Source organism: Tenrec ecaudatus, chromosome 9, assembly GCF_050624435.1.
Source record: "Tenrec ecaudatus isolate mTenEca1 chromosome 9, mTenEca1.hap1, whole genome shotgun sequence".
Classification (NCBI taxonomy): domain Eukaryota; kingdom Metazoa; phylum Chordata; class Mammalia; order Afrosoricida; family Tenrecidae; genus Tenrec; species Tenrec ecaudatus.
This window is the reverse complement of record NC_134538.1, coordinates 156,900,855-156,925,824: the sequence shown is the minus strand read 5'-3', so window position 1 is coordinate 156,925,824 and position 24,970 is coordinate 156,900,855. Positions and strand designations below refer to the sequence as shown.

The following is a 24,970-nucleotide window of genomic DNA, read 5'->3' as shown; positions in this document are numbered from 1 at the left end:
GCTGCAGATCTCAAGGTCAGCAGTTCAAACCCACCAGTCGCACACAGCATAGGAGGATGTGGCAGGTTGCAGCTGAAAGGTTTACAGGCTCAGAACACCTGAGCAATACGGGGCATTCTGTCCTACAGGGTCACTGAGGGGGGCTGGTAGCATTGTGGGTTAGGCCACAGTGGGCTATCAATGGCAAGGTTACTGGTTCAGACCCAGCAGCTGCTCCCAGGGAGAAAGATGAGGCTGTCTGCTCTGTACCAACTCACAGTCTTGGAACCCCTTCGAGCAGTTTCCCTGTCCTACAGGGTCACTCTGAGTCAGCATGGACGGAGGGCAGTGGGTCGTGGGTCGTGTCTGAAGGCGTTCCTCGATCCATTCACACCTCTGTGATCTGCTCTCAGAAGGCAGCTCTCCCCACCCCCATCGAACACTGAGTGCCTTCCAGCCTCAGGGGACTCAGCTCTGACAAGGCGTTGCTGCTCTTTACGATGGGCCAATAACTGACCATGTTCCACTGTCGTCCATCGGGTTTCCAGCCGTCAGTCGCTCAGAAGTGGACAGCCTTGCCCTTCACAGTCTCTTCTTACTCTGGCAGCTCTGCTGAAACGGGTTCCCTATGGGTGACCCTGCTGGCATGGGACATACCAGTGCCATAGCCTCGCAGGGACAGACAAGCCACCACAGAATGAGAGTGACAGGCGTGTGGGGACAGGCTCCCTGCTTACCTGTGCCCGGCAGGCGTTGGACACCTGTCTGCATGTGCGAACTAGGCAAGTTATAACGGTTAAAGGCCGCTCCGTTCCTTTGGGCTGTTTTCAAAGCACTTGGAGATGAAAACACGTGGCTTGGGTGCTGGCTGGCCCTGGAGTGGAGGGTGTGGCCCGTGTCATGGCCTGCTGTGAGAAAGGAACTTCCTGGGTTCTAGTCTCCCGTGTGATGGGTGTGATTGGCTCTGGGCTGCTCTGGGGGCCGCCAGCCTGCAGACCCTGCCCTCTGCCCTCTTGTCTCCACAACCAGATTTGGAACACCTTCTTCCACGGACGCTACCTGATCCTGCTCATGGGGGTCTTCTCCATCTACACGGGCCTCATCTACAACGACTGCTTCTCTAAGTCCCTCAACATCTTCGGCTCCTCTTGGAGCGTCCGCTCCATGTTCAGAAACGGCACCTGGAAGTAAGTGGGTGGGCGGAGCGGGGGCCTCCCCAAGGATTCTTCAGGATGGGTGGGGCGGGGTGGGGTAGGGGTGGGGGGAATCTGCGTCTGCCTCTGTTCGGAGACTCTCCTGCAAGTTCTGCCTCAGGAGGGGGTTGTTCCTGGTTCCCCTTCCTCTGTGTCTGTGCCACACGGTCGGGTGTGGGCAGCTCTAAAACCCTAGAACTCAACTAAACCTGCGCTAGGGGCTCTGGCAGTGGTAGACTGCTAACTGTGAGGTGAACGGTTTGAATCCACCAGCTGGCCCCCTGGAGGAAGAGGAGGCTTTCTGCTCTCCTGAAGGGTTCATCTCGGAAACCCACAGGGGTAGCTGTACCGTGCCCTTGACAGTCACTATGAGTTGATAGCCACTTGATGGCAGCGTGTTTGGATTATGCGGCACACGTGGACCCTGGTAATGCCGCAGTGAAGCGCCCAGCTGTTAACCCAAAGGTCCATGGTTCAAACCCTCCAGCTTCTTGAGGGAGATGGAGGCTGTCTGCTCCCATGAAGCAGTGCGACCCTGCCCTGTGGGGCTGCTGTGCGTGAGAGCTAGCCCACTGATGGCGGTGGGTTTTGGGTTCAGTTAAAGATGCACCGTGGGGCCAGGGAGGCCGTGGCGGTGTCAGCAGTGAACCAGCCCACCACCAAAGGTGCCTTGGAAGAAAGACCTGGTGATCCCCATAAACAAACCCAGCCACTGAAAAGCCCCTAGACGGCAGTTCCACCCTGATGCACATATGGGGCAGCCATAAGTCAGAGTTGGCCCCATGGTAACAGGTTTAGGGAGCTCATCCCGAGTGGCAGGTGAGGGAGGCTGGCAGGAGACACAGAGGCAAGGACTCATGGGATGGAGCAGCATGGGCATGCCCTTGCTCTGGAAGGGAGCATGCTCCCAGCACAGGACGGGGGGGTGGGGGGTGGGGGGGGCTGAGGAGGGGCCGTGCCAGGAGGGCTGGGGCAGGTCCTAGTGTCTGGCGGTCCCTGCCTCACTCTCCAGCAGGGTGTGTCTCTGGCTGCTCAGAGCAGCTTGCTTTCAGCTTTAAAGCAAAGTGTGGGGCGGGAGGGGAGGCCACCCTTGTCCCCTGTGAAACGGAGCGGCCTCTATTGGAAGGTAGTGGGCACTTCCTCCCCAAGGTGCCCCGAGGATCAGGTTGGGATCAGGGCCTCCTGCAGCCTCGACCTCCAGGACAACGCTGGGTGCTCAGTCTGCTGAGACTTCGTGGGGCCCTGATGAGCCATGCCTCGAGTACTTGGCCTTGGACTGGCCTCTGGTTGACCCCGGCCCTTTCCCCCTATCCCCCTGCAGTGACCACACCATGGAGACCAATGCCATCTTACAGCTGGACCCCGCCGTGCCTGGCGTCTACTCTGGGAACCCATACCCATTTGGGATCGATCCGGTAAGAGGCCCCCTTCGGCTCACACCTTAACTGCACAGGCTTGTCCATCTGTCAGTCGCCAGTTGTCCATCTCCTGGGGGGCATTTATGTAGCATCTGTTATGGGATGTCAAAATGGTACCCTAGAAAAAAGAACTCAGCAACAAGCCTGGGTCTTCGGGGTCTGACTGGGGCGGGCAGACTCGGCGAGCCACCTGACGGCTTTGCTCCACTGAACGTCCGCCTGGTGAATGGGATGGAACACACCCTTGTTTCCTCTGGCTTTTCTTTCGGGAGCCTGTCCCACAGACTACGACTCAGGAGGAGCGCCTTGCTCACGCCCAGGAAGGAGGAGCATAACCTGCTACAAGAGCCCCGGTGGTGTCGGGCTGCTAACGGCAAGGCCAGCGGTTCGAGACCACCACCGCTCCCAGGGAGAAAGACGGAGCTTTCTGCTCCTGTCCTCAGTTACAGTCTCGGGCACTCACAGGGGCAGTTCTGCCCTGTCCCTGGGGTCGCTGTGAGTTGGCATCCACTTGCTGGCACTGAGGAAAGAAAGACTAAGAGCAACATCACAATGATGACAGGTGTCCTGCTTGGGGACCTTGGGGCAGAGAGAAAGTTCCAGAACACGTCAAGTCAGGCGGGATGGAGGCAGAGGGAAAGCCATCCTGCAGTGGCGACGTGTGATAACGTTCACTGTCATCGAGTCAGTGCGGGCTCACAGCGCCCCTGTGGGTTTCTGAGATGGTAACTGTGGACCGGAGCAGAAAACCCAGACTTGCTCCTGAGGAGCTGCTGGTGGTTTCGAATTGCCGACCATGCCTATCTCAGCTCAGTGCTTAACCACTGCCTCGCCAAGGCTCTGACGCATGCAGTAGGTTCATGTAAAGGCCCCTGCACCCAGCCCCACCTCACTACCCACACCGTTCCCCCACCATGAAGACCAGTGGTTCTCAACCTGTGGGTCGCGACCCCTTTGGGGATGAACGACCCTTTCACAGGGGTTGCCCAATTCACAACAGTAGCAAAATGACAATAATGAAGTAGCAAAGGAAAATGATTTTACGGTTCGGGGGGGGGGGGGCGGTGAATTCAACACGAGGAACTGTATGAAAGGGTCGTGGCATGAGGAAGGTTGGTAATGCCCCCTGTGCTGGCCAGCATGCACGGTCAAAGCCACTTGGCACCCTGACTCCGCCCTTTCCTTTGGGGTTGTTGTGTTGTGGGTAGCACACTTGTATCTCCCTTTATCTACTTTCTTTATAACATGTTTGGGGGATTCGGTGGAGGTGTAGAGAACAGCATTCAACCATCATGCCCATTTCGTTTCCTGTCCTCAGTGGCCATTGCATTGCCACCACGTGACCTCCCTCACCCTGCTTCCTTCCTGTGGCTCCTCTTTCCATGCCTCCTGCTCCCCAAACCTCTTGCCTTCCGTCCTTCTGTCCCTGGTGAAGGCTGCTCTTCTGGTCTCTGTTGATTGTTCTCAGGTGAGGGTACCTCTCTAGGGCCACGGCTCCCTGTGGTTGTCACGTGCTGTCAGTCCGTTCACGGTGACGACAGAACGGGGCGCCACCCAGTCCTGTGCCTTCCTCACGATTCTTACGTCTGAGCCGTTATGGCAGCTCCTGTGTCCGTCTGTCTCATCCAGGAGCCCTGATGGCATAGTGGGACCAGGTGAGCTGTTAACCACAAGGTGAGCGGTTCGTAGCCAGCAGTCCTTCTCTGGGAGAAAGAAGAGGCTTTCTGCTCCCATAAAGAGCTGCAGTCTCAGAAACCCACACGGGCAGGTCTACCCTGTCCTATAGGACTGCTGTGAGTCAGAATGGATTTGACAGTACTGGGTTTGGTGTTCTGTTCGGGCTGCTAAACTCAAGGTGGGGAGTTTGAAAACACCGGGGAGATAGAGGAGCCCGTTGTTGCAGCTACTGGTCCCTCCGTCTCCTTTTTAAAAAAAATCATTTTTACTGGAGCTCTTATAGCTCTTATAACAGTCCATACATCAGTCGTATCAAGCATATTTGTCCAAATGTTGCCATCATCGTTTCCAAACATTTTCTACTTGAGCCCTTGGTATCAGCTCTTTTCCCCCTACCCTCCTCCACCCTCCCATCCTCGTGAATCCTTGATCAATTATATATTGTTATTATTATTTCTGTTATTCATCCCTTTTGAGGGGGCTATATATCCAACCTTGTGATGGGTTCCCCCTTTCTCCCCTTTCCCCCTCCTGATCGCATGAGCCAAGCACATGAGACGATGTCTCGCCACCCCCATTTCTAAGGAACGCTCTGACTGCCCACCAGCTGGAGAAACGAGGGGAGGAGGGGCCTCACTGTCCATTCTGAACAGCATGGACATCACCCAGGGGGTCTTCTCCCGGTCCTTCCTGCAGCAAGGGAAGCGTCTGCCCCTCTCACGGAACTGTGGTGAAAACTTGGGGCGTGGGAACCTGCCACAGAGGGGTTTGACCTTTGTGCCCTACACGACTTTGGAGAGGGGGGGGAGGGCAGACACGGTCCCTTCCCTTTCTGAGCCTGCAGGGTGGGCAGGACGAGATGGCCAGCGCTGTGGCTGACGGAAGCCTGACCCACCCTGCTTCCCCTCCCAGATCTGGAACGTGGCCTCCAACAAGCTGACCTTCTTGAACTCCTATAAGATGAAGATGTCGGTCATCCTGGGAATCGCCCAGATGGTGTTCGGCGTGATACTCAGCCTCTTCAATCACATGTAAGCCCGTGAGCCCCACTCCGTGCATTGGGTCAAACCAGGGAGGGTCCCCGACAGAGAGCGAGTCCCTGGGGTCTCCGCGGAGGCAGGGCAAGCAGATCTGCAATCTTCCGAGCCAAGCGCTTCAAAGACAAATATACTACCCCAGCCCAGAGCTACTTGGCCCCTCTGTCTGAGAGGCTTGGGTGCGGCTGTGTCCACCCACCCACTGGTGGGCTGGTGTCCGGTGGGTGCGTTCTGGCCCCGGGTTCCTTCTGGGTCCCGTTGCTGTCATTTCTCCCGTCTGGCAGCTCCCTCCTCCCACCTTCTCTGCTTGTGGGTGGGTCCCGACCACACCCCCCTTCCTTTCCTTCCTCTGAGATCCCTCCAAGATCCCTGCTCCAGCCTGCTCCCACAGAGGGAGCTTGAGGGGACCTCAAACCCCCTGGGAAAAGGACACAGAAGATCATGGGGTTCCCCTTGAATGTGCCTGAACCCCTGGCACAGGCTGACAGCCTCTCCATATGCGCCCTTTGGGGAGAGGTCTCCTGTGGGTGAGAGGAGCTTCGGTGGTGCAGAGGGCTAAGCACAGGCCCACTGACCACCAGGTTGGCTGTTCAAACTCACCAGTGGCTCTATGGGAGAAAGCTGAGGCATTCTGCCCCTGCAGCCCTGTGGCCTCTGAGAGACCAGAGAGCAGTGCTACTCTGCCCACAAATGGGTGCCCGGAGTTGTGATGGGATGGACAGTGTGGATGTGGGCTTTGTGAGCCTGACGGCTGGCTGTAGGTCATGTAGACCTGCCTGCCCCACCCCTGTTGGGCTATAGGGATGATGCGGGATTCGGAGCCAGAAGTTCAAGCCCCAGCCCAGACATCTCCAAGTTTTCTTTCTTCCGGGGCGTGGGCATGAGTGGGTGAGGCTCCTATGCAGGTGGTGCCACGGGCCCACCCTGGCCCACTGTGGCCCTGCTCTTTCCTCCCTTACCTGGAGGGCACGGCAGAAGGCGAGACTGTCTTAGTTCCATGTTTAACGATTGTAGAAAATGCACAGGTAACGTAACGCAACAAAACCAAAACCAACCAACCAAACATGAAAAGCAAACTTTCCCTACTGTGGAGCCGATTCCCACTGCGACCGCGTAGGACTGCGTAGGACGGCCCCTGTGCGTCTCCGAGCGCGTAACGCTGTACAGGAGTAGAAAGCCCTGTTTTCCTCAGAGTGGTGGGTGGTTGTCCAAGCACACAACCGTTCTGCCACCGGGGTCTGTCCCTGCATGTGGCACACGAGTTGCTGTTTCTGTGCCCACCACGTGGCATGGGTCATACTCATTATGTGTTGACCTGTCTCCCTCAACCCTTCCCAGCCCTTCCTCGCCCTTCACCACAGGATCATGGACAAACCCCAGACCCAGGCCCCTCCCGTCCAGTTGATCCCGGCCCATGTGGCTGAGTGGAGCTGCCCCATAGGAGTTCCAAGACTGGCATGGGGACAGGAGCAGACGGCCTCGCCTTTCCTCCCGAGGGGCAGCTGGGGCCTCAAACCGCCAAACTTTGGGTTCGCCACAGAGCACTTTAATCACAGTGCCACCAGAGCTCCTTTCCTCTTAACGCTGAGAACCCCTCTCCTCTTTGACCCTACGCACGGCTCTCCCGTGTGGCTCTCTGCCCATTTGTAGAAGGGAAAACCATGCTTGCCGCAGGTGCACGACCTGGCCCCGAGCCACAGACTGCCTACTGGCCCCCACCTTGGAGCAGCTGCTAAGTCCAGCTGTCCTTCTGCCCTTAGACATGCTCCTGTGAGCCAGCTCTGCAGTGACCCGTCTCTCACTCTCAGGGTGGGCTCGGTGCCTCCCTCTGGACCCCGGCTCGCTCTCTCTGCTGTGCGAGCTCACCCTGATTTCAGGGCAAGGGACGCAGTGTCCACCAAAGTCTTGTGCTTTGGGAGAGGTAGAGCCGCTGGCTGCGCTGCTCCCTCGCAGGCCTCCTCCACAGAGGCAGGCAAAGGACAATCACGCAGCTGCTGGGCAAAAAGAGGTCCAGCCAAGCCTCCCCTCGAGCAGTGGTCCTCAACCTTCCTCATGGCGCAGCCCTTTCATACAGTTCACCATGTGGTGGTGACCCCCCCAATCATAAAATTACTTTCATCGCTACTTCATCACTGTCATTTTGCTCCTGTTATGAATCGTCATGTAACTATGTGATATGCAGGATGTATCAGGTGACCTCTGTGAAAGGGTTGTTTGACCCCCAAAGGGGCCGCGACCCAAAGGTTGAGAACCACTGCCCTCTGAAGAAATGTCAGGTGATCTAGTGGGAACATACACCATCCTGAGGAAGCATGGTCTTACACACACACACACACAGTTGTCTCCGATCCAGCTGGCTTTTGTTTTTCTTTAGTAAAAGGTGAAAGATTTATATGATTTGAAGAGAAATCAGAGTAGAAGCCAGCTGGCTTTTCACACTTCCTTTAGTGACCTGTAAGGGAGCCCTGGGGTGTCCTGGTTACACATTGGACTGTTAACTGCATGTTCAGCAGTTCGAGGTCACCGGCCGCTCTGTAGGAGAAAGCTGAGGCTTTTCTACTCCTGGGAAGAGCCATGGTCTCGGAAACCCCCAGGGGCAGATCTACCCTGTCCTGTATAGTTGCTCCGAATCGGCGAGGACTCTAGGGCAGTGAGTTAGGGCCTCTTGTTGGTTAGTGACCTGTTGTGTGTGTGTGTGTACGCGCGTGCACACCCCGCCCCCAGATACTTCCGAAGAAGCATCAACATCGCTCTGCAGTTTGTCCCCGAGATGGTCTTCATCCTGTGTCTCTTCGGGTACCTGGTTTTCATGATCATTTTCAAATGGTGCCACTACGATGTGCACACGTCCCAGCGCGCCCCGAGTATCCTCATCCATTTCATCAACATGTTTCTGTTCAACTACGACGACCCGTCCAGCCGGCCGCTGTACCAGCACCAGGTACACCGTCTTTCCTCTCCGCCCTGTTCAGCTTTGCAGGGGTGTGGGGCCGTCTGTAAGGCAGGCCGCCTCGGCACCAGTCCCAGTCCTCTTGGAGGACTGCACCGTGTCCGGGGCAGCAATGGTGGAGCATGGCACCCGAGGGGCCCCGGTGGACATCGACTTGTATGCTGGCTGAGCTGAAAGACAAAAGCAGAATGCTTGCAGTTGATTGGCTCGATGCTGGAAAGGTTGCCGTAGAGCTGGTCCCGGCTCACGGCATGAGTCACAGTAGAACGGCCAGGGCTTTCGAGTTTTCAGAAGTGGATCCCCACGCCTTTCTTCCGTGGCCCCTTAGGGTGCCCACCTTTTCAGTGAGCTGTCAAGCATGTTTGCTCTCAGCTCCTGTGAGACAGATCGCCTGGGAGGAGAATGGTGGGTGAGACCCCCAGGGAGGAGTTCAGTTCTTCAGTGTGAATCCGGGTTGACTAGAGAAACAAATCCAGGGACACTCATCTATAACTAAGAGAGAACTTCACGTCAAGAGTAATGATGCATCAATAAAGCATCCCAGCTCAGTCCAGACCAAGCCCGCACATCCGATAGTAGCCCATGAATCCCTCTTCAGGCCCAGGTGGTGCATGCAATGATGCCAAATGCAGGAAGATCACCAGCTGTGGGTGGAAAGTCCTTGGGTCCAATGGCAGTGGACCCATCTCCAGGGCTCTGGCTGCCATCAGCGTGGCTCAATGTGGCTCGTCAATAGGAAGGGGAGGCAGAGTGTGGCCCGCCTCCAGGGAGGAGGAAAGTAAACTCCTTCGATCCTCATGAGGAGGCCGCGATCAGGTGGAGGCATTGATCAGGCTGCGACCTTATTGACAGGCTGACTCCACCCCCATTTATCAAGTTGACATGAAATGACGGAACTACCCCATTCAGGCTGGGCGTCCCACATCCCGTCAGACAGCTCACCTGAGAGGAGAATGGTGGGTGAGACCCCCAGGGAGGGAGAGTTTTCCTTCCTCTGGGTGGGTGACCCCGCTCCTGCTGGAACACGGGCGTCAGGCAGAGATGGGGATCAGCAATGACGAGTGAGGAGAGGCCACAGGAGAACCTCGTGCTGGCCACATGCCATTACAATGGCAAGCAGACTGCGTCCTGGAGAGTGGTCTCTGGAGCCGCAGGGCCAGGGACAACAGCCCAGGAAGCAGATGCACAGCAACAAGGGATGCTATGTGTCTAAGGAACTTGAAGGGCTGCTCACCCCAATGCCGGCGGTTCAAACCCACCAGCCGCTCCTTGAGGGAAAGCGGAGGCTGTCTGCTCCTTAAAGAGTTAGTCTCCGAAAACCATCTGGGGCCAGTTCTAGCTTGTTCTGTTTGGCCACTCTGAGTTGGTGGTCTCGATGGCAGTGGGTTTGGCTTGGGGTTAGATGTGTCTCCTGATTCTTCTTGCTCTGAGGACCTGACTGCACATGGTGTAGTCCACGTGACGGGGCTCATATATAGAGGGATACAGAGTGAGGGTCCAGTGCCCCCTTGTCCTGGACACCGGGAGCAGAGGTGAGGGTGAGCGGGCTATTGGCATGCTTTCTGGATGAGGCGGGACTGGTCATGCTCATCCTGTCTCACGGCCTTTGACATGACAACTTCGTCCCTTCTGGTCTTGCAGAGAGAAGTCCAGAGCTTCTTCGTGGTCCTGGCTCTGATTTCTGTGCCCTGGATGCTCCTGATTAAGCCCTTCATCCTTCGAGCCCGCCACCACAGAGCCCAGGTGAGGGAAGGGGGTCTGACCCCTGAAGCCTGTGGGGCTGCTCTGACTGTCAACAGGAGGCCAGCCTCCAGGAGTCGGAATTAGCCACACTCGACAATAATGGATTTGAGGGATCTGAAGTCCTCTGCCTAGTGGAAATGGAAAGCATCTTACCCAAGTTCCTTTTCTAAATGAACACTGAGCCTGCTATAGCTCCACTGTCCCCAGCTTGGGCGGCTTGACTGACTCTTGCCGCAGACGGAGTGCCACCCTGAGCGGACTGACCCCACGGGTTCTCCCTTGGCCGGCTGTGGCTTCTCTCTGGGGCCAAATGAATCCATCCACTCGTGCCTTTTGTTTAGACGGCTCTGGAAATAGCGAACTTTAACGTCTGATTCCACAGACTGGGATTTAGGGAGCTTAACTTTCACCGAGGGGCCTGTGGTGCAGTGGACAGCAAGGTCAGTGGTTCAAGCTTACCTCTTTCTCTGAGAGGAAAGAGGTGGCTGCTTCCAGAAAGACTGCAGGCTTGGGGAACCCCCCGGAGCAGTTTCCTTCTGTCCTACAGGAACCTCACTACAGCCTTCCCTGGTCAGTGGGGAAAATACAAACTCACTGCAGTGAGGTCGATGCTGACTCATAGCAACCCTAGAAGACAGGGTCGGACTGGCCCCTGAGGATTTCTGAGACTGCCACTCTTGATGGGAGTAGAGAATCACAAACCTAAAACCAAACTCCCTACCATTAAGTCAATCTTGACTCAGACAGGTAAATCTTTACAGGAGTCGAAAGACTGGATTTGAACTGTTGACCTTGCCATTAGCAGCTCAACATGTAACCACTCTGTCACCGGATGGGGGCAGGTCTAGAAACAACACAGAGACATCCTATGGGGACAGCCTCCTCTACTTCCTTCCACGAGCATAAACGTTGTTGTGGAAAGTGCTGAGATCTGGTGGTCTCCCAAAGGTGGTCATTGGGTCTGCAGATTAAACGGTCTTCTTCTAAAATCTGTCCTGGAGACTGACGAGGACAATGGTGGAAGGGGCAGGACCCACTCATGGTCAGATGGAAGTTCTGGAGGACCGGCCCTATGTGGCACCCCTTTCTCACTTGCTGCCCCCTCCTTTCCCCTGTCTTAACTTCCATCCAGCCCTGCCTGTTAGACAGCCTTTCTGATCTGTAATTGATGAGGGATAGAAATGAACAGGAAATTCAAGCAAAGAATTGGTTTTTCTTGTTTGCAGCATGGATAAGAAGCTAAAATGGTAACGGGTCCTTCAGGTAGAATATCGCCCAAACAGGTATTTCAAAAGAAGGTAGCAAATACCTTTGTGTAGAAATAGGTGCACTTCTCTTTCTTAGGAACTCAGCCTTCCCAGTGATGAGGATCGCCTAAGCCCAGGACTCTCAAATACTAGCTTTCTTCCTTTCTTTAAAGTTTCATTGACATATAATTTACATATCATACAATTCAATCTCTCAATCATATTAAAAAGGGTTGTGCAATCATCACTGCATTCTTTTTAGAACAGTTTCTACTTTCGTGTGTTCATTATCAGCTCCCCAGCTCCCCTTCCCACCAAACTCCCCCTGCCTTACCCTTCCAAAACCCAAACCAAACTCACTGCCCTGGAATCTACCCTACAGAACAGAGTAGAACTGCTCTTGGGGGTTTCCAAGATTGTAACTCTTTACAGGAGTAGAAAGTTTCATCTTTCTCCTGGGGAGCTGCTGGTGGTTTTGAACTGCCAGCCTTACAGTTTTCAGCCCAATGTGTAAGCACTACGCCACCAGGGTTCCCTAAGAAACTATTGATCCAGTTAGTGACTGACCACAGATTTACCCATCCTGGGTTTCATATACAGAAAAACGTACAAACAGCAACAACAATAACAAAAAAGAAACCAACATCAATAACAGAATAAAATGGAGAAAAGCCTCAATCAAAAGAAAGCAGAAAATAATTGAAAAACCAGAACAAATTTACAATGGGTCAAAAGGGAGATTGACTGATAAGGTGTTCAAACATTGCCGTTCCCAGGTTGCCACGGCAGGTGGTATTTCATCTGACTTCATTTGGGGTTGCAGGCGCCCCCAAGACTGCCCGGGTCCCTGTCTCCTTGGTCTTGGTTTCTGAGGCTGTGTGAGTGTGTGGGGTGTGTGTGAGGGGATGAGTGTGGGTGGTCCTGGTGGCTCTTTCCATATTGGAACCATTTTCTGCTGGCCTGGGACACGTTCCCCAACCTCTCTGGGCTGCAGCTCACACTGCCGTAAGGTGGGATGGTAACGTTAGTGGATAGGCATGCAGGCCGAGTAAGGACTCATGTTCATATCCTATAGAATTATGGTCCTTCTCCCGGAGCCCTGGGGGTGCAGTGGTTACTCACTGGGCTGCGATCCATGAGGTCAGTACTTCAAAACCACCAGTCGGAGCAAGATGGAGGTTTCTACTCTGATAAAGAGTTACAGTTCAGAAACCCCAGGGGCCAGTTCTACCCTGTCGGACAGGGTCGCTCAGAGTCGGCCCAGTTTGGTGGGGTGTTTTTTGTCCTTGTTGTTAAGGGTGAAGGTGACACACTCTTCATTTCTTCCACCTGGTGGCAGATGCAGGTGTCCATGGACCAAGGAAACTACGCCGACAGCATTGAAGACGACAGCTCCAACCACTCCATCAGGGCTGGTCAGAAGACTGCTGCGGGGGCCCACAGAGCCCAGGACGACCACGAGGAAGAGGTACCTGAGGCTGGACACCCAAGGAAGAGCCCCAGTTTGTACAGATTCTAGCGCAGTGCTTCTAAGCCTGTGGGTCGCGACCCCTTTGAGGGTTGCCCAATTCATAACGGTAGCAAAATGACAGTGATGAAATCGCAACGAAAATAATGTTATGGTTGGGGGTCACCACCACTTGAGGAACTGTGTGAAAGGGTCTTGGCATGAGGGAGGTGGAGACCCACTGGGCTAGAGGGCTGGAGTCGGGCTGGTACTTGAAACATTAGATAAGCAGCCAGCAGGGCACGGAGACCACCATGGCAGGTGAGTGAGGATAGCTGGATGGGAATGGCATGCAGGTCCCAGAGGTCCCCCTGGACAGCGTCCCCGTGACTGCATGAGGTGGGGGAGGAGAAAGTTAGGAGTGGGGTGCACTGAGTGCATCAGGACAACAGCTCTTCGCCAGCCTCCGTGGGCGAATTTCCGGGGCCCCGGTGGCTCGGAGATAGAACATTCCCGCCTTCTCTGCTGGAGCCCTGCACTCCTGGCCCTCGAACGCAGCTCAGGTGCAGCCAACGCTCTGTACCCAGAGGTTGGGCTGTTGCTATGATGTCCCAGCAGAGCTTCTGGTCTCAGATGGACCAGGAAGGAAGACCTCACGACCTCCCCTCCAAAGTCAGTCAACAAATTCCCTATGGGTCCCCCAGTTAACCCCCAGCTGGTCAGGGGCACAGTGCGGGCGCAGGTGGAGCTGTGTTCAGCTGTGCTGGGTTGGCCATGCATTGGGGCCCAACCCAGACCGCAGCTCACAAGAACATATTCATATTTTGGCCTGGGTGTGGGCTGAACTTCAGACTCGATCCAGTGACACAAATGCCCCCGGGGTTACTGAGACCACTTGGCTCAGATAGGAGTCCCAGGAGCCTGTCGCTTTTATTGGGATTGTCTCCCACTAAGCAATGAGCGCAGAACCCAGCTATAACCCTGGAGATGGGAGCAAGACCTGCGCCTGTCCCCCAGCCTCCTCCCGTGGACACTTCCACCGGGTACTACTGCAGCCTCTGCTCCGTCCTCTGACGCACCTCTGCTCCCTGATGTCCGCCAGCGAATCCGCCACCGCTGTCTTCTCTCACCTCCCTCGGCCCCCTTCTGCCCAAGGACAATCCTCCAGAGTGTGGTTACCTGTCCCCAGGTGTGGACCACTTTTATCATGTGATGGGTGTGTGCACCCACCTGAGGGGTGTCACAGGACCTGCTGCACTTCTGGGGGCGGATGGCCTTGGCTCCCCAGAGGTCCCACTGGGGCTCCGTCTGTGGCGTGAACTACAACAAACACGCCTCCCCTGGGACAAATGAACGAGCACTTGGAGTTAGTGGGAAGGCTAGCTCAGGAAGGAGCCTTTCAACCAAGGGAGGAAGAGTAAGCAGGGTAGAGGGCTAGCCATCAAGTCTGTCACACCTGCTGCCAGGTGTTAGAATGCCATCCCTACTGTTCCCGTCTGGCTATCTCCCGACCCCTCGGGCCGGCACAGCCTCCCCGACCAGCTCTCCCCAGAGCCCCAGTGTCTCTCCAGCCCACACCCCCAGTGTTCTTCCTGCCAGCAACTCCACATGGCTGCCCTGGTTTGGAGCGCACCTCAGTTGTCATCTGTAGACTGGCATGTGGTCTCCACCTGGAGAGGAAAGGCTGGACCGTGCGTCCCCCTCGGGGTCCTCGCCCTCCTCCTCTGTGGGCTCCATGGTGGCGGCCAGCGGCTCCTCTCTACCTTCCCATTTGTACTGAGGGGGCTCCACGCAGTCGTCTCGAGTCTCTGACCACCTCTGCTTTCTCCTCTGTTCCTTCTCTCTCCTCCCACCCTTATTTCTAAGGGCAGAGGTCCCCAAGGGAAATGAAACCCAAGGCAAACAGAGCGCCCCGTGCAGCCCAGTTCTACGCTGCCCACGAGCCAGAATCGCGGCAACTTGCCACAGTAGTATCTCTTCCCCTCCCCCGAGTTAAGCTATCGAGGGGAAGAGGAGGCTGTCTGTCTACTCCGTGAAGACTTAGTCTCAGAAGCCCACCAGCATAGTTCTGCCCTGTCCTGTAGGGTCACTGTGAGTCGCGTGTGCTAAGCTGTAAGGAGCCCTGTCAGGTGGCCCAGTGGTGAAAACCTGGTTACTAACTGACTAACTGAGAGGTGGGTGCGTTGTTCTGTGAAGACTTACTGCCTTGGTAAACCTATGGGGGCAGGTCTACGCTTTCCTGCAGGGAAGCTGTGAGTTACAGTTAACTTGACGGTGGCAGTGGGTTTGGGTTTTGTTCTCTCTCTCTCTCTCTCTCTCTCTCTCTCTCTCTCTCTCTCTCTCTGTTGTAATGCTTTTTGGTGTGGAAACCCCCACCATGGAATCAATGCCAACTCATAGCCACCCTCTGGCTCTCTGGGTTTGACAGGAGCCGACAGTCTCATTTTTGACCCACAGAGGGGGCTGGTGGGCTGGAACTGCTGACCTCTCCATACGTGGTGCAGAATGTGCTGAGGTTGAAAAAACACGGTCTCTTGCAGTTCAACTTTGGAGACATCTTTGTCCACCAGGCCATCCACACCATTGAGTACTGCCTGGGCTGCATCTCCAACACGGCCTCCTACCTGCGCCTCTGGGCCCTGAGCCTGGCCCATGCCCGTGAGTGGGGCCCCAGGGGGACACTGCGCAGGTGAGCTGCGGCTCGGGGTTGTTCTTGACAACTCCAGAGGAGACTGGGTCTCGGTTGGTCTCTAGACGGGTAGGGGAAATGTTCTCCTCTCTGTCAGCCGTGGGTGGCCGCCAGGACAAATGACCCGAAACTTGGTGACTTTAGAAAATGCACACGTGTGGCCTTAGCGTGCCTTTCCCAGAGGCCCCTGCATGTCCCAGGCCCCTAGCCTAAGGCCGGAGCTCCTGTGAGGCCTGCTTGGGACAGCCCGTGGAGCAGAGCAGGCGGCCTGAGCCGAGCATGTTCTCCGCCTTCCAGAGCTCTCCGAGGTGCTGTGGACCATGGTGATGAACATCGGCCTGCGCCAGCGAGGCTGGGGAGGGCTCATCGGCGTCTTCATCATCTTCGCCGTGTTTGCTGTCCTGACGGTGGCCATCCTGCTCGTCATGGAGGGCCTGTCCGCCTTCCTGCACGCTCTACGGCTCCACTGGTGAGGGGCCGTGCTGAGGGGCTCCACTGGCCGTGCTGGGGGGCAGGAGGGCCTCGTGGGCTGAGGCTGGGTTCTGCGAGGAGGGCTGCACTGCAGATGAGACAAGGCACCTAGGAGCTACTTCTCTTTGGGGTGTCTTGGTTTGGTCGTCGGTGGGTGGGATTCTGAGTGACTTCAACGCATTGGTGGCACCATCACAGGAGCTCCTCGTTCCGTGGGCCCCGTGTGAAGCCCCCACTTCCCACCCCATGTGTCCACCCAGGGCTTGTGGTGGCCCAGGAATAGGCATCCATCCCCGTTCTGTGAGAAATGCTGACTCATCATCGTGGCTCCTTCCTGAGGGGGTGGGGGTGTTGTCAGTAGCTGCCGTGAGTCCGTCTGATGCCTGGAAACCTCAGGAGTGTGTGCAGCGTGGGACCACGCAGTAGGGTTTTCCAAGCTGCGACCTTTCAGAAGGAGCTCATCAGGCCTTACTTCCAAGTCTCTTCCAGGTGGTTCGAACTCCCATTCATTGGTCTAGTAGGTGAGCGCTTAACTGCTCGCGCCACAGGGAGTGTGCCAGCAGGGTGGCAGATCTGAAGGAGGCCACCAAGTGGGAGCTGAGTGCAGGAGTTACCTGGATAGACAAAGGTGCTGGCCTCCAGTAGGCAGAAACCAGGAGGGCCCCCGGGAATATGACATGGGGGCCATGGCTGACCCCGTCTGGCTACACCGGGAAGGAGGAGCATCTCCACAGCTGCCCAAGGCCCCAGGCTGAGGCCAGCTATCCCTGCAGCCCCCCTCTCGCTGTCCTGCTTCTCCCACCAGCTCGCCTAGACTTCCCTGCTATGTTTGATGATTTATGCAGTGGCTATGCAGGACTCATGGAGAATACTCACGATCAAAGGGGTTCCTGGGGGAGGTGAGCAGGTGACACTGAGCCAAGATCAGAAAGCATGACGGATCCAGTCTTTGGTCCACAGGCCCGCTTCTCCTCCGCCAACAGCCAAGTCTTGCTCTGGGTTCCTCGGCTGGGCGGCCCCTGCCCACACGCTCCTCTGCCTCACAGTGCTGCCCGGCCTCACGGTCTTCTCACCTTGGCTGCTGGTCAGGGCCACTGTGGTGGGGCCTCTGCTGCCTGCACCACTTGGGGCATGGAGGGATTTCAGGCAAGCTCTACTGGTGGCTCTTCTTCCTTGATGGTCACGGTCATGGGAATTCCCTCTTCCTGCTTCTGACATGCCTCCTTCTTTGAGCCAGGGGCACGGTACAACTGTCTGATCGACCCCGAGTTAGAATCCTCTACACCTAATTGGCATGCCCTCCCACTCAATCATGTCGTAGGCATTCTAGAGAAATGGATAGAAGAGCCATGTTAAGAGATTCACTCTGTCGCCACTCGTTGGGCAGGGCCGGTGGTGGGGCTGGACCTTCACAGAAGGTGCTCTGCAGACACATGGTGGCCGTCGCCATCCTGATGGGTAGGAGAGAATCCTCCCCCGGGACTTGGAGTGCTGCCTCTCTGCAGCCCTTACAGAAAGGATGCTGTGCTTCCTGGACTGAGTTTGGGAGCGTCTCGGTGTGGCCCGCCTCCCCCTCCCCCTCTTCTTGTGTCATTGGGGAAATCCATTGAGTAGAGTGTGCACCGAGGCTGTGCACGCTCTGGGAGGGCCTGAGCCTGGAGGCCTCGAGGCCCGGACAGGAGGGGAAAAGAGTGGGTTACCCTCAGAAGAGCACCCCTCCCTCGGGCCACCCACAGCTGCCACTGGGTGGGGAGGGGGCCACACACACACACACACACACACACACACACACACACACGCAGAGGGTCCTGGTCATTCTTGGGGGCAGGGATGGTTCTGCTGTGGTCCAAGAGGCCAGAGGAGAATGTGGGTGGGAGGCTGTGACATGAAACCATTGTTGTGATTCCCACCAGTCGTTTTCGCGGCAGGACTGTGTAGACCGGCCCCTGGGGTTTCCCAGGCTCTGCCTTTACCAAAGCAGGCAGCCGGGCCTTTGCTCCTATCGAGGGGCTGGTGGGTTCTCACCACTGCAGAGCGCTCTAACCACGAAGCCCCCCAAGGCTCCTGAAGATGTAGCTCCATCTCGGCTCCCATCCCCGTGACTTCGGCCATTCCTCTCACCCCATGGCCCGGCCTGGCCAGCACGCCCGGTCACGTCTCTGTTCTCAGGTCAGATGATCTGTTGGGATGACCTGCCAACCCCCCTCCACTTTAATCAAAAAGGGAAAAAGGCAGCAAGTCCAGAGTGGCTTCTGTCCCTATGGGCAGCCTCTCCCTGTGTGTCAGTCTGGGTAAGCTAGGGAAACAAATCCACAGAAACTCATGTATAAGAGAGAGTTTTATATAAAGGGTAAGTGTACATTAAGAAAACATCCCAACCCAGAGCTGCCCAGGTCCATAAGTCCAACATTAGCCCATTTGTCTGACAGCAACTTACAAAGTCCCCCTCCATCTCACAAAACACATGCAATGATGCCGACTGCAGGAGGAAAGCCGAGTCAGTGAATGTGTAAGCATCTCAGCGCTGGCAGGCATCTCCACACAGCTTCCCCAGCACTCAGAGCTGCACTGGGGTAGGTCCATGTGACTTCTCCTCAGGAATGTCCTGCAGGAAGTCAGCCTTGCCAGCTAAAGCAGGGAATTGGCTAATGCAGCTACACCCTGGTCTGACCGTCAGAAAACGAGAGACCTGAGAGCTACAGAGGCGAGGCTCACAGAGCCATTTATCTCGTTGCCCTTCAATTAATGTGTTTATCAGCCAGGTTGGCAAAATAAACTTTAACTGTCTCACCCCATGAGAACCTCTCTCGACAGAGACCCATCTCCCTCGGCCTTACCACGTGGCCATAACAGGGGACCTCACCCCTCCTGGCAGGTCAGCCCTTGCTGCTGTGACAACCAAGACCGAAGGCCACACTGCTCACTGCAGGGGATCCCCACACCTGCCAGAGGGAGCCAAGAGAAGGACTAACCTCGGAGGTGTGGGGACCCTGTGGAGGTGGCGGCCACTGTCACCTGCCTGGTCAGCTTCTTCCCTCCAGCTGATGCCCAGGGGTTCAAACTGCTAGCCTTTCGATTGACAGCCAAGCACTCTGACCTCCTTGCCCCCAGGAGTCCTCAGCCCGTGGGCCGCACAGCCCACTGGAGGTCCTGAGTGGGCCCTGACTCACAGGGACTCTGTAGGACGGGACAGAACCACTCTGGGGGATTCCCGAGGCTGTCCCCCTGTGCAGGTGAAGATGGACTCATTTTCCTCCTACAGAGTGACGGGGCGTTGAACTGCCAAACTTCTGGGTAGCTTCCCCACGTCGAGCCCGAGGCGCCGCCTTCGGTTCTCCTGGGGTGCTTGACCCCCTTCTGTCCTGTCCCCCAACCACAGGGTGGAATTCCAGAATAAGTTCTACTCCGGGGCCGGTCACAAGTTCTGCCCGTTCTCCTTCAAACACATCCTGGAAGGGCCGGCTGAGGACTGACGTCAGGCCAGGTGGCCGCCCCGCCTCCCCCGCCCCCTGTGCCCAAGAAGGAAGCCAGTCGGCCCCCCAGGGCCACTGGAGTGGCAGCTGTGCAGCCTTCAGTGCCGGGCTTTGTTCTCTCTGCCACTCTGCCTACAAAGCCTCGTGTGAGCCCTGGGCTTCATTGTGAAGGTGCCATGCCTGTCAGAGCCAAGAGCCTGACCTCCTGTGGGCTCAGCGACCTGATAATAAAATGATTAAGACCTGCTTGTGTGTGTGTGTGTGTGTGTGTGTGTGTGTGTGTGTGTGGCGGCGGCGCAGGGGGAAAGGAGGGTGGCCTTAAATTGATGTTTTCCAACAATGTTTTCAGTCTTCAAGAAAATAAACACATTGGTCTTTGACGTCTTCCTGAAGATGCCTTTCTGCAAAACAAGCCCTGAAAGTCTTCCACTGACAAAAGGCGCGGGGGAGCGGGGGACACGCCCCGGACAAGAACTGTGTTTCCAGGCTCTCTGGTCTCCCCGTCCTCCCCGGGTTTAGGGTTACAAGCTTAGGAACTTTCCCAGGCCTCCGCACCCCACGATGAGGAAGAGCGGGTTAGGTTCTCAGAGGCTTCCTGAGTTGGTAAATCCTGTGGAATGAAGCGTGACCACATGACATCACCGGGGCTTCCTCTCCTGTCCCACTCAGGGTGCTGGAGGAACTCGGTTCCAGAAAGTTCCAGAGAGTTCTGAGGAAAGTCCAGAAGGAGATGGCTGCACAGTGCGTCGCTCATTTCTACCTGAACCATTTCCGAGGACCCCCAGATTGGGAGTCTCCTACAAGCCCAGGGTGAGCCTTCAAAGAGTTCATGGAAAAATGGAGCGGGATGATAATGGGATTTTCCCATGCACTTTTGAAGCTACCTTCGCACTGGCGTTGTGGTTACACATTGGGCTGCTAACTGAAAGGTCCACTGTTCAACACCACCAGCCGCTCCTTGGGAGAAAGACAGGGCTTTGTACACCTGCAAAAAGGTACCATCTGGGAAATCCACAGGGGCAGGTCTGCCCTGTCCTTGAGGATGGTTATGGGTCAGCATCGACTCCATGGCCTTGAGTCTGGTGTTTGCTGATTCTGTTGTCCAGGTAAAGTCTCTCAGGCAGCCAGCTCTGCCGGTGGAGTTAAGAACAGTCAGCATTCACACAGTGCTTTACAAATGACAGGGTCCTTTCATCTTGTAGCTCGTGAACAAAATCCCCTCGATAGTAAATGAAGACCAACCGACCAGATTCAGAAGGAGCCCTGGTGGCTTGGTGGGTTTCGAGTTGAGTCACTAGCCACAAGGGCAGCAGTTTGAAACCACCAGCCACTCAGACAGAGAGAGTGGAGACTTCCTACTTCCATGAGGGGTTGCAGTCTGGGAAACACACAGGGGCAGTCCTGTCCCACCCTAGAGGGCCCCTATGAGTCAGAATCGGTGGGAGGGGAGTAAGGGCTCTTTGGGGTCCAGATTCAGAATCACCTTTGGGATGGGCTCTGTGGGTTGGCTGGTGCTAGTAGGGGTGCCCACCTCTCTGTGCCCCCTACTCATACCCAAAGGGACAGCCAGGTCACCTTCTACATCCATGCTAGCACCGTCCAAGGCAAAGGTGCCGCGAGGTGCTCACCAAGTCCTCGCTTCCTGATTTGAACAGGGTGGGTGTAAGAGGGACATTGGAGTCAAAAGATGTTCATGTTTGGGCCCCAACACTGACCCTTCCTCTGGGTGCCAGCCAGCAGGCAGGGAGCTGTCTCCCTCGTGTCCATGGGAAGGTAGTGCTCCCCACCTCTCTGGAGAGTGGGAGGGAGTTGGAAACCCAGGTGTGCAGAGCCACTCAGTCTGGTGTTGAGTGACTGAAACCACAATGGAGGCGTTCTGTAGAGGGAGACTGAAAGGAAGACGCCTCAGTGGAATGGGCTAACACTGTGGCCACAACCATGATTGTGAGGACGGGCAGGACCGGGCTGCATTGCATCCTTCGGTCCATGGGGTCGCTATGAGGCCACACCTAACAACATAGGAAGGCCAAGGAAGTCCATGCCAAAGCTTCAAGGCCATCTGCTCACGCAAACTCCCTGCCACCAAGTCAATGCTGACTCATGGCGACCCTAGAGGACAGGGCAGAACTGCCCCTGTGGGTTTCTGAGACTGTAACTCTTTGCAGGAAGACAAAATCCCATCTTCCTCCGCAGGAGCAGCTGTTGGTGGTTTCGAACCGCTGACCTTGTGGTTGGCAGTCCAACACATCACCAATCTGCCAGCAGTTTTCCATCGGCCCACTGCTGGCCCCTTTTCAACAGCTACCTGAAAGAACTACTCTAGTCATCAGTAGATCATCCATCTCTTGTCCTTTATTCCTAAACGGAGCGATGGTTTCAAGACAGTGTTTCAAAGGACACGACTTCCCTCTGCCCTTGGCCCAGACACCTGCTCTCTCCACAGTTCCCCAACCTTCCTGAGAGCAGATGCTGGGTCTCCACATGCTTTGAGAGCCCTGGTCTCATGGAAGGTGGCTTTTCCCCTTTAAAAAAGGATTGGGTGAAGGGCAGCTGAGACGGGGTGTGACCTGTGTGTCACTCACTTGCCCAGGAAGTAAGGCTGTTCCTTAAACAATCTTGTTCACATACCAGAGGAGAACAGAAAGGCTAAGACGCAGGGAGGGTGGGGGGCACTCTCCTGGCGGGTAAATCCAGAGCTCTGAGAGGCCTGCAATGCTCCGGCTTCCGGGGAGGACTTGGCCGTGGTGAAGAGGAGCCACGGGCTCTGCAGCCGGAACAAAGGACAAACAAGGTAAGACATTCTCTTGCATCAATGGGAGTCTGTTTTCCCTTCTTCTTGGGCGTTTGACTGGTCTTGGCTGCAGGTAGATGGAACATGAAAAAAGCATTCTTTTCACGGCTAGCACTGTGACAACTGAAGACACTGTCCGCCCAGAAAGCTCAGTTCAGCAGAGACCCACGGCAGCCCACTGATTTCTGGCTAAAAATTCAGGGCAGCAACACACGGTAGACTAAAATGACAGGCAATCCCTCAGAATTGGTAGTTATGAAGCTTAAATTCCATTCAGTGCCTTTGACTTTCAGACTAAATCCCCCAAATTTCAGTTCTTCTCAAGTCTTTTCAAGGTCTATCATGAGTTGATGGGAGATCGTGGGGTGGTGAGAGATGTGAACTGTTCTTCCCAAGCTTTTTCTCTCCTCATCCATTTCTTCACCACCCATCCATCCATCCATCCATCCATCCATCCATCCACCCATCCATCCACCCATCCATCCACTCATCCATCCATCCATCCATCCACTCATCCATCCATCCATCCATCCATCCATCCATCCATCCATCCTTCCATCCATCCATCTGCCAATCATCCATCATTCACCCACAGAACAGATGTCAGCTCACCTTTCCCAATAGCCTGTTTCAGAGTTGAGAGTAGAAGTGCTTTCTCTCATTAATGCTCAGCAGACCCATCTCTGTGACCCATTTTGTTCCCCTTTTTATCTTCGAAACCTTTCACTAAAATGAAAGTATAGTCAGAAAATAACTCATTTTGGTCAGCCTTTGCGTGGCCTCTTAATGACTTGTAAAATAAGCCCCTTGACGAGGTGCAGCTGGGAGAACTCCAGTCCTGGCCATCTCTCTTCCTTCCTCCAACCCCCGGCAAGCCTCCCGGAGGACACCTGTGCTTGGACTCGGTCGGGCCATCGGGAGATGCTGACTCATAGTGACCCTGCAGGACAGGGGAGAACTGCCCCTTTGGGTTTCTGAGACTGCAACTCTCTCTCTCTCTCTCTCTCTCTCTCTCTCTCTCTCTCTCTCTCTCTCTCTCTCTCTCGCCTTCCCTCTCTCACAACAGTTTTATTGGTACTTCATCCACCTATCATGCAACTATCATGCAACTCAATAGTCCAATCACATCAAGAGCACTTACACAATCATTACCACAATCAATTTTAGAACATTTTCTCCACATCCGCCCCCCCCCATGGTAAATTTACTTTTTAAACGGGTTGTGTAATCACCACCAGTTCTAGCGCTCCCCCTGCTGCCCTGTAACTCTTCACGGGAGTAGAAAGTCTTTCTCCCCAGGGACAGGGTGGTGGTTTTGAACTGCTGACCTTGCGGATCCCAGCCCAATGCTTAACCACTGTGCCACCAGGGCTCTGTGTACACTAGTGGGCAGGAGGAAGGACTCTCAGGTTTCAGGCAAACTTTCGGTTCTTGCATCTCTTGGCAAACACCCTACAGTCAAGACTCCGCGCCTTGTTAGCACGCTGACTCCGTGAGCCAGCGTTGCACGGGGGGTGGTCCCCTAAGTCCGTCGTGCTCACTCCACGACAGCTCCTGCATGCTCAGGTGGCGCGGGCTTCTCTAAAGGCTTAAGGCCATGGCCAAAGGCATCTTACCAGTTGCCTGAGATCGCACTTGGTGCCAGCTTGCTGAGCGAGTTCTGTCCTAGAGCCCTCTCCGGGGTGGAGGTGCATGGACAGGGAAGACGTCCACATTCAGAGTGAACATGACTGGTCCACCCCACGGGGAGGACGGGAACATTTTGCATTGTTGAGTTCCTACTAAAAGTTACAGACCCATCGTTGCTTGAAAGGCCATCGGGGGAGTCTAAAATAGGGCATCTAAAATCGAGGTTTAGCATCAACAGATGGGGAACACACTCAAGGGATCCCAGGGTGGGCGAAGGGTACGCACGTACATGCTATTCACTTAATTATAGGTTGGCCACAAGAAACGGCGGCATGCTTTTTGGGGGGTAAGTTCCTCTTGCCCACGGAAGGAGCCCCTGGTAGCATACTGGGTTATGCATTGGGCTGCTAACGATAAAGTCAGCAGTTCAAAACCACTGGCCCCCCCGTGGAGACAAAGATGAGGCTTTCTGCCCCAATGAAGGTTTATAACCTGGGAAACCCACAAGGGCAGTTCTGCCCTGTCCCATAGGGTGCTGACTCCATGCCAGCGGGTTTGGTCTTTGTTTGAGCTGCTAGTCTGCTCCTAGATGTACCGATGACGTGGGCATCAAGCCCCTTGGATGCGGGCTTTCACATCTGGCATCTGATCAACCGCAGAAGAAAAGACCCCCAGAAGAAAAGACCCCCTGAGAAAGGAGTGTGACATCCTGCCCCTGTCAGACCCCAGAGAAAACCGCCGTGTCTTCCCCGGGGTGTGCGGCGGGGTCGGTATCAAGGTTCGGGGAACGGCGGTGAGGAAAGGCACGCACTCTAGACTCACGGCTCACAAGTGACGACGAGGGAGGTGGACCTCTGCTGTCAGGTCTCTCTGTTCACACAGGACCTGATTTTAGACTCTCGGTCCCTTTTCCCAGCAAGAAGAATGTGGAAGTCACCAGTGTGGCCCTCCGTTAAGGCGGGATGCTTGAGCTCAAGAGAAACTGTGGAGTAAATAGTTTGATTCCAATAGCTTTTCCCCTCCTGGGCACTGTATGATAAATCGTGGCTCTTTGCTGATAAGAGAAGGGAAGTGTGTAGATTATTTATGGCTCGGAGAAAAGCCAATTAAGTGAAAAGACAGGCGTCAGCCGAATTGGAACGCGTTCGCCGCAGTCGGCGGCTGGTGTCTGGTTTGTTTCTTTTTTTTTTTTTGCAGCTTAAAAACCTTTATTAGAGAATCAGCCC

At 55.4% G+C, this 24,970-nt stretch overlaps 1 protein-coding gene across 2 annotated transcripts in view; it reads left to right on the top strand.

Annotated features, from left to right (window-relative positions):
* The window catches only part of ATP6V0A4 (ATPase H+ transporting V0 subunit a4), a 52,962-nt gene extending 33,638 nt beyond the window's left edge, over positions 1 to 19,324 (top strand). Inside the window, exons 12-20 of one of the 2 annotated variants that reach the window (XM_075557750.1) lie at positions 1,009 to 1,166; positions 2,494 to 2,587; positions 5,180 to 5,298; positions 8,029 to 8,245; positions 9,896 to 9,997; positions 12,584 to 12,712; positions 15,232 to 15,349; positions 15,678 to 15,849; positions 19,231 to 19,324. In XM_075557750.1, the coding sequence (XP_075413865.1) occupies positions 1,009 to 1,166; positions 2,494 to 2,587; positions 5,180 to 5,298; positions 8,029 to 8,245; positions 9,896 to 9,997; positions 12,584 to 12,712; positions 15,232 to 15,349; positions 15,678 to 15,849; positions 19,231 to 19,324 (1,203 nt within the window). Of the gene's footprint in view, positions 1 to 1,008; positions 1,167 to 2,493; positions 2,588 to 5,179; positions 5,299 to 8,028; positions 8,246 to 9,895; positions 10,011 to 12,583; positions 12,713 to 15,231; positions 15,350 to 15,677; positions 15,850 to 19,230 lie in introns of both variants that reach the window. The other variant, XM_075557751.1, reaches the window with a different exon arrangement.
* The last annotated feature ends 5,646 nt before the right edge of the window (positions 19,325 to 24,970 follow it).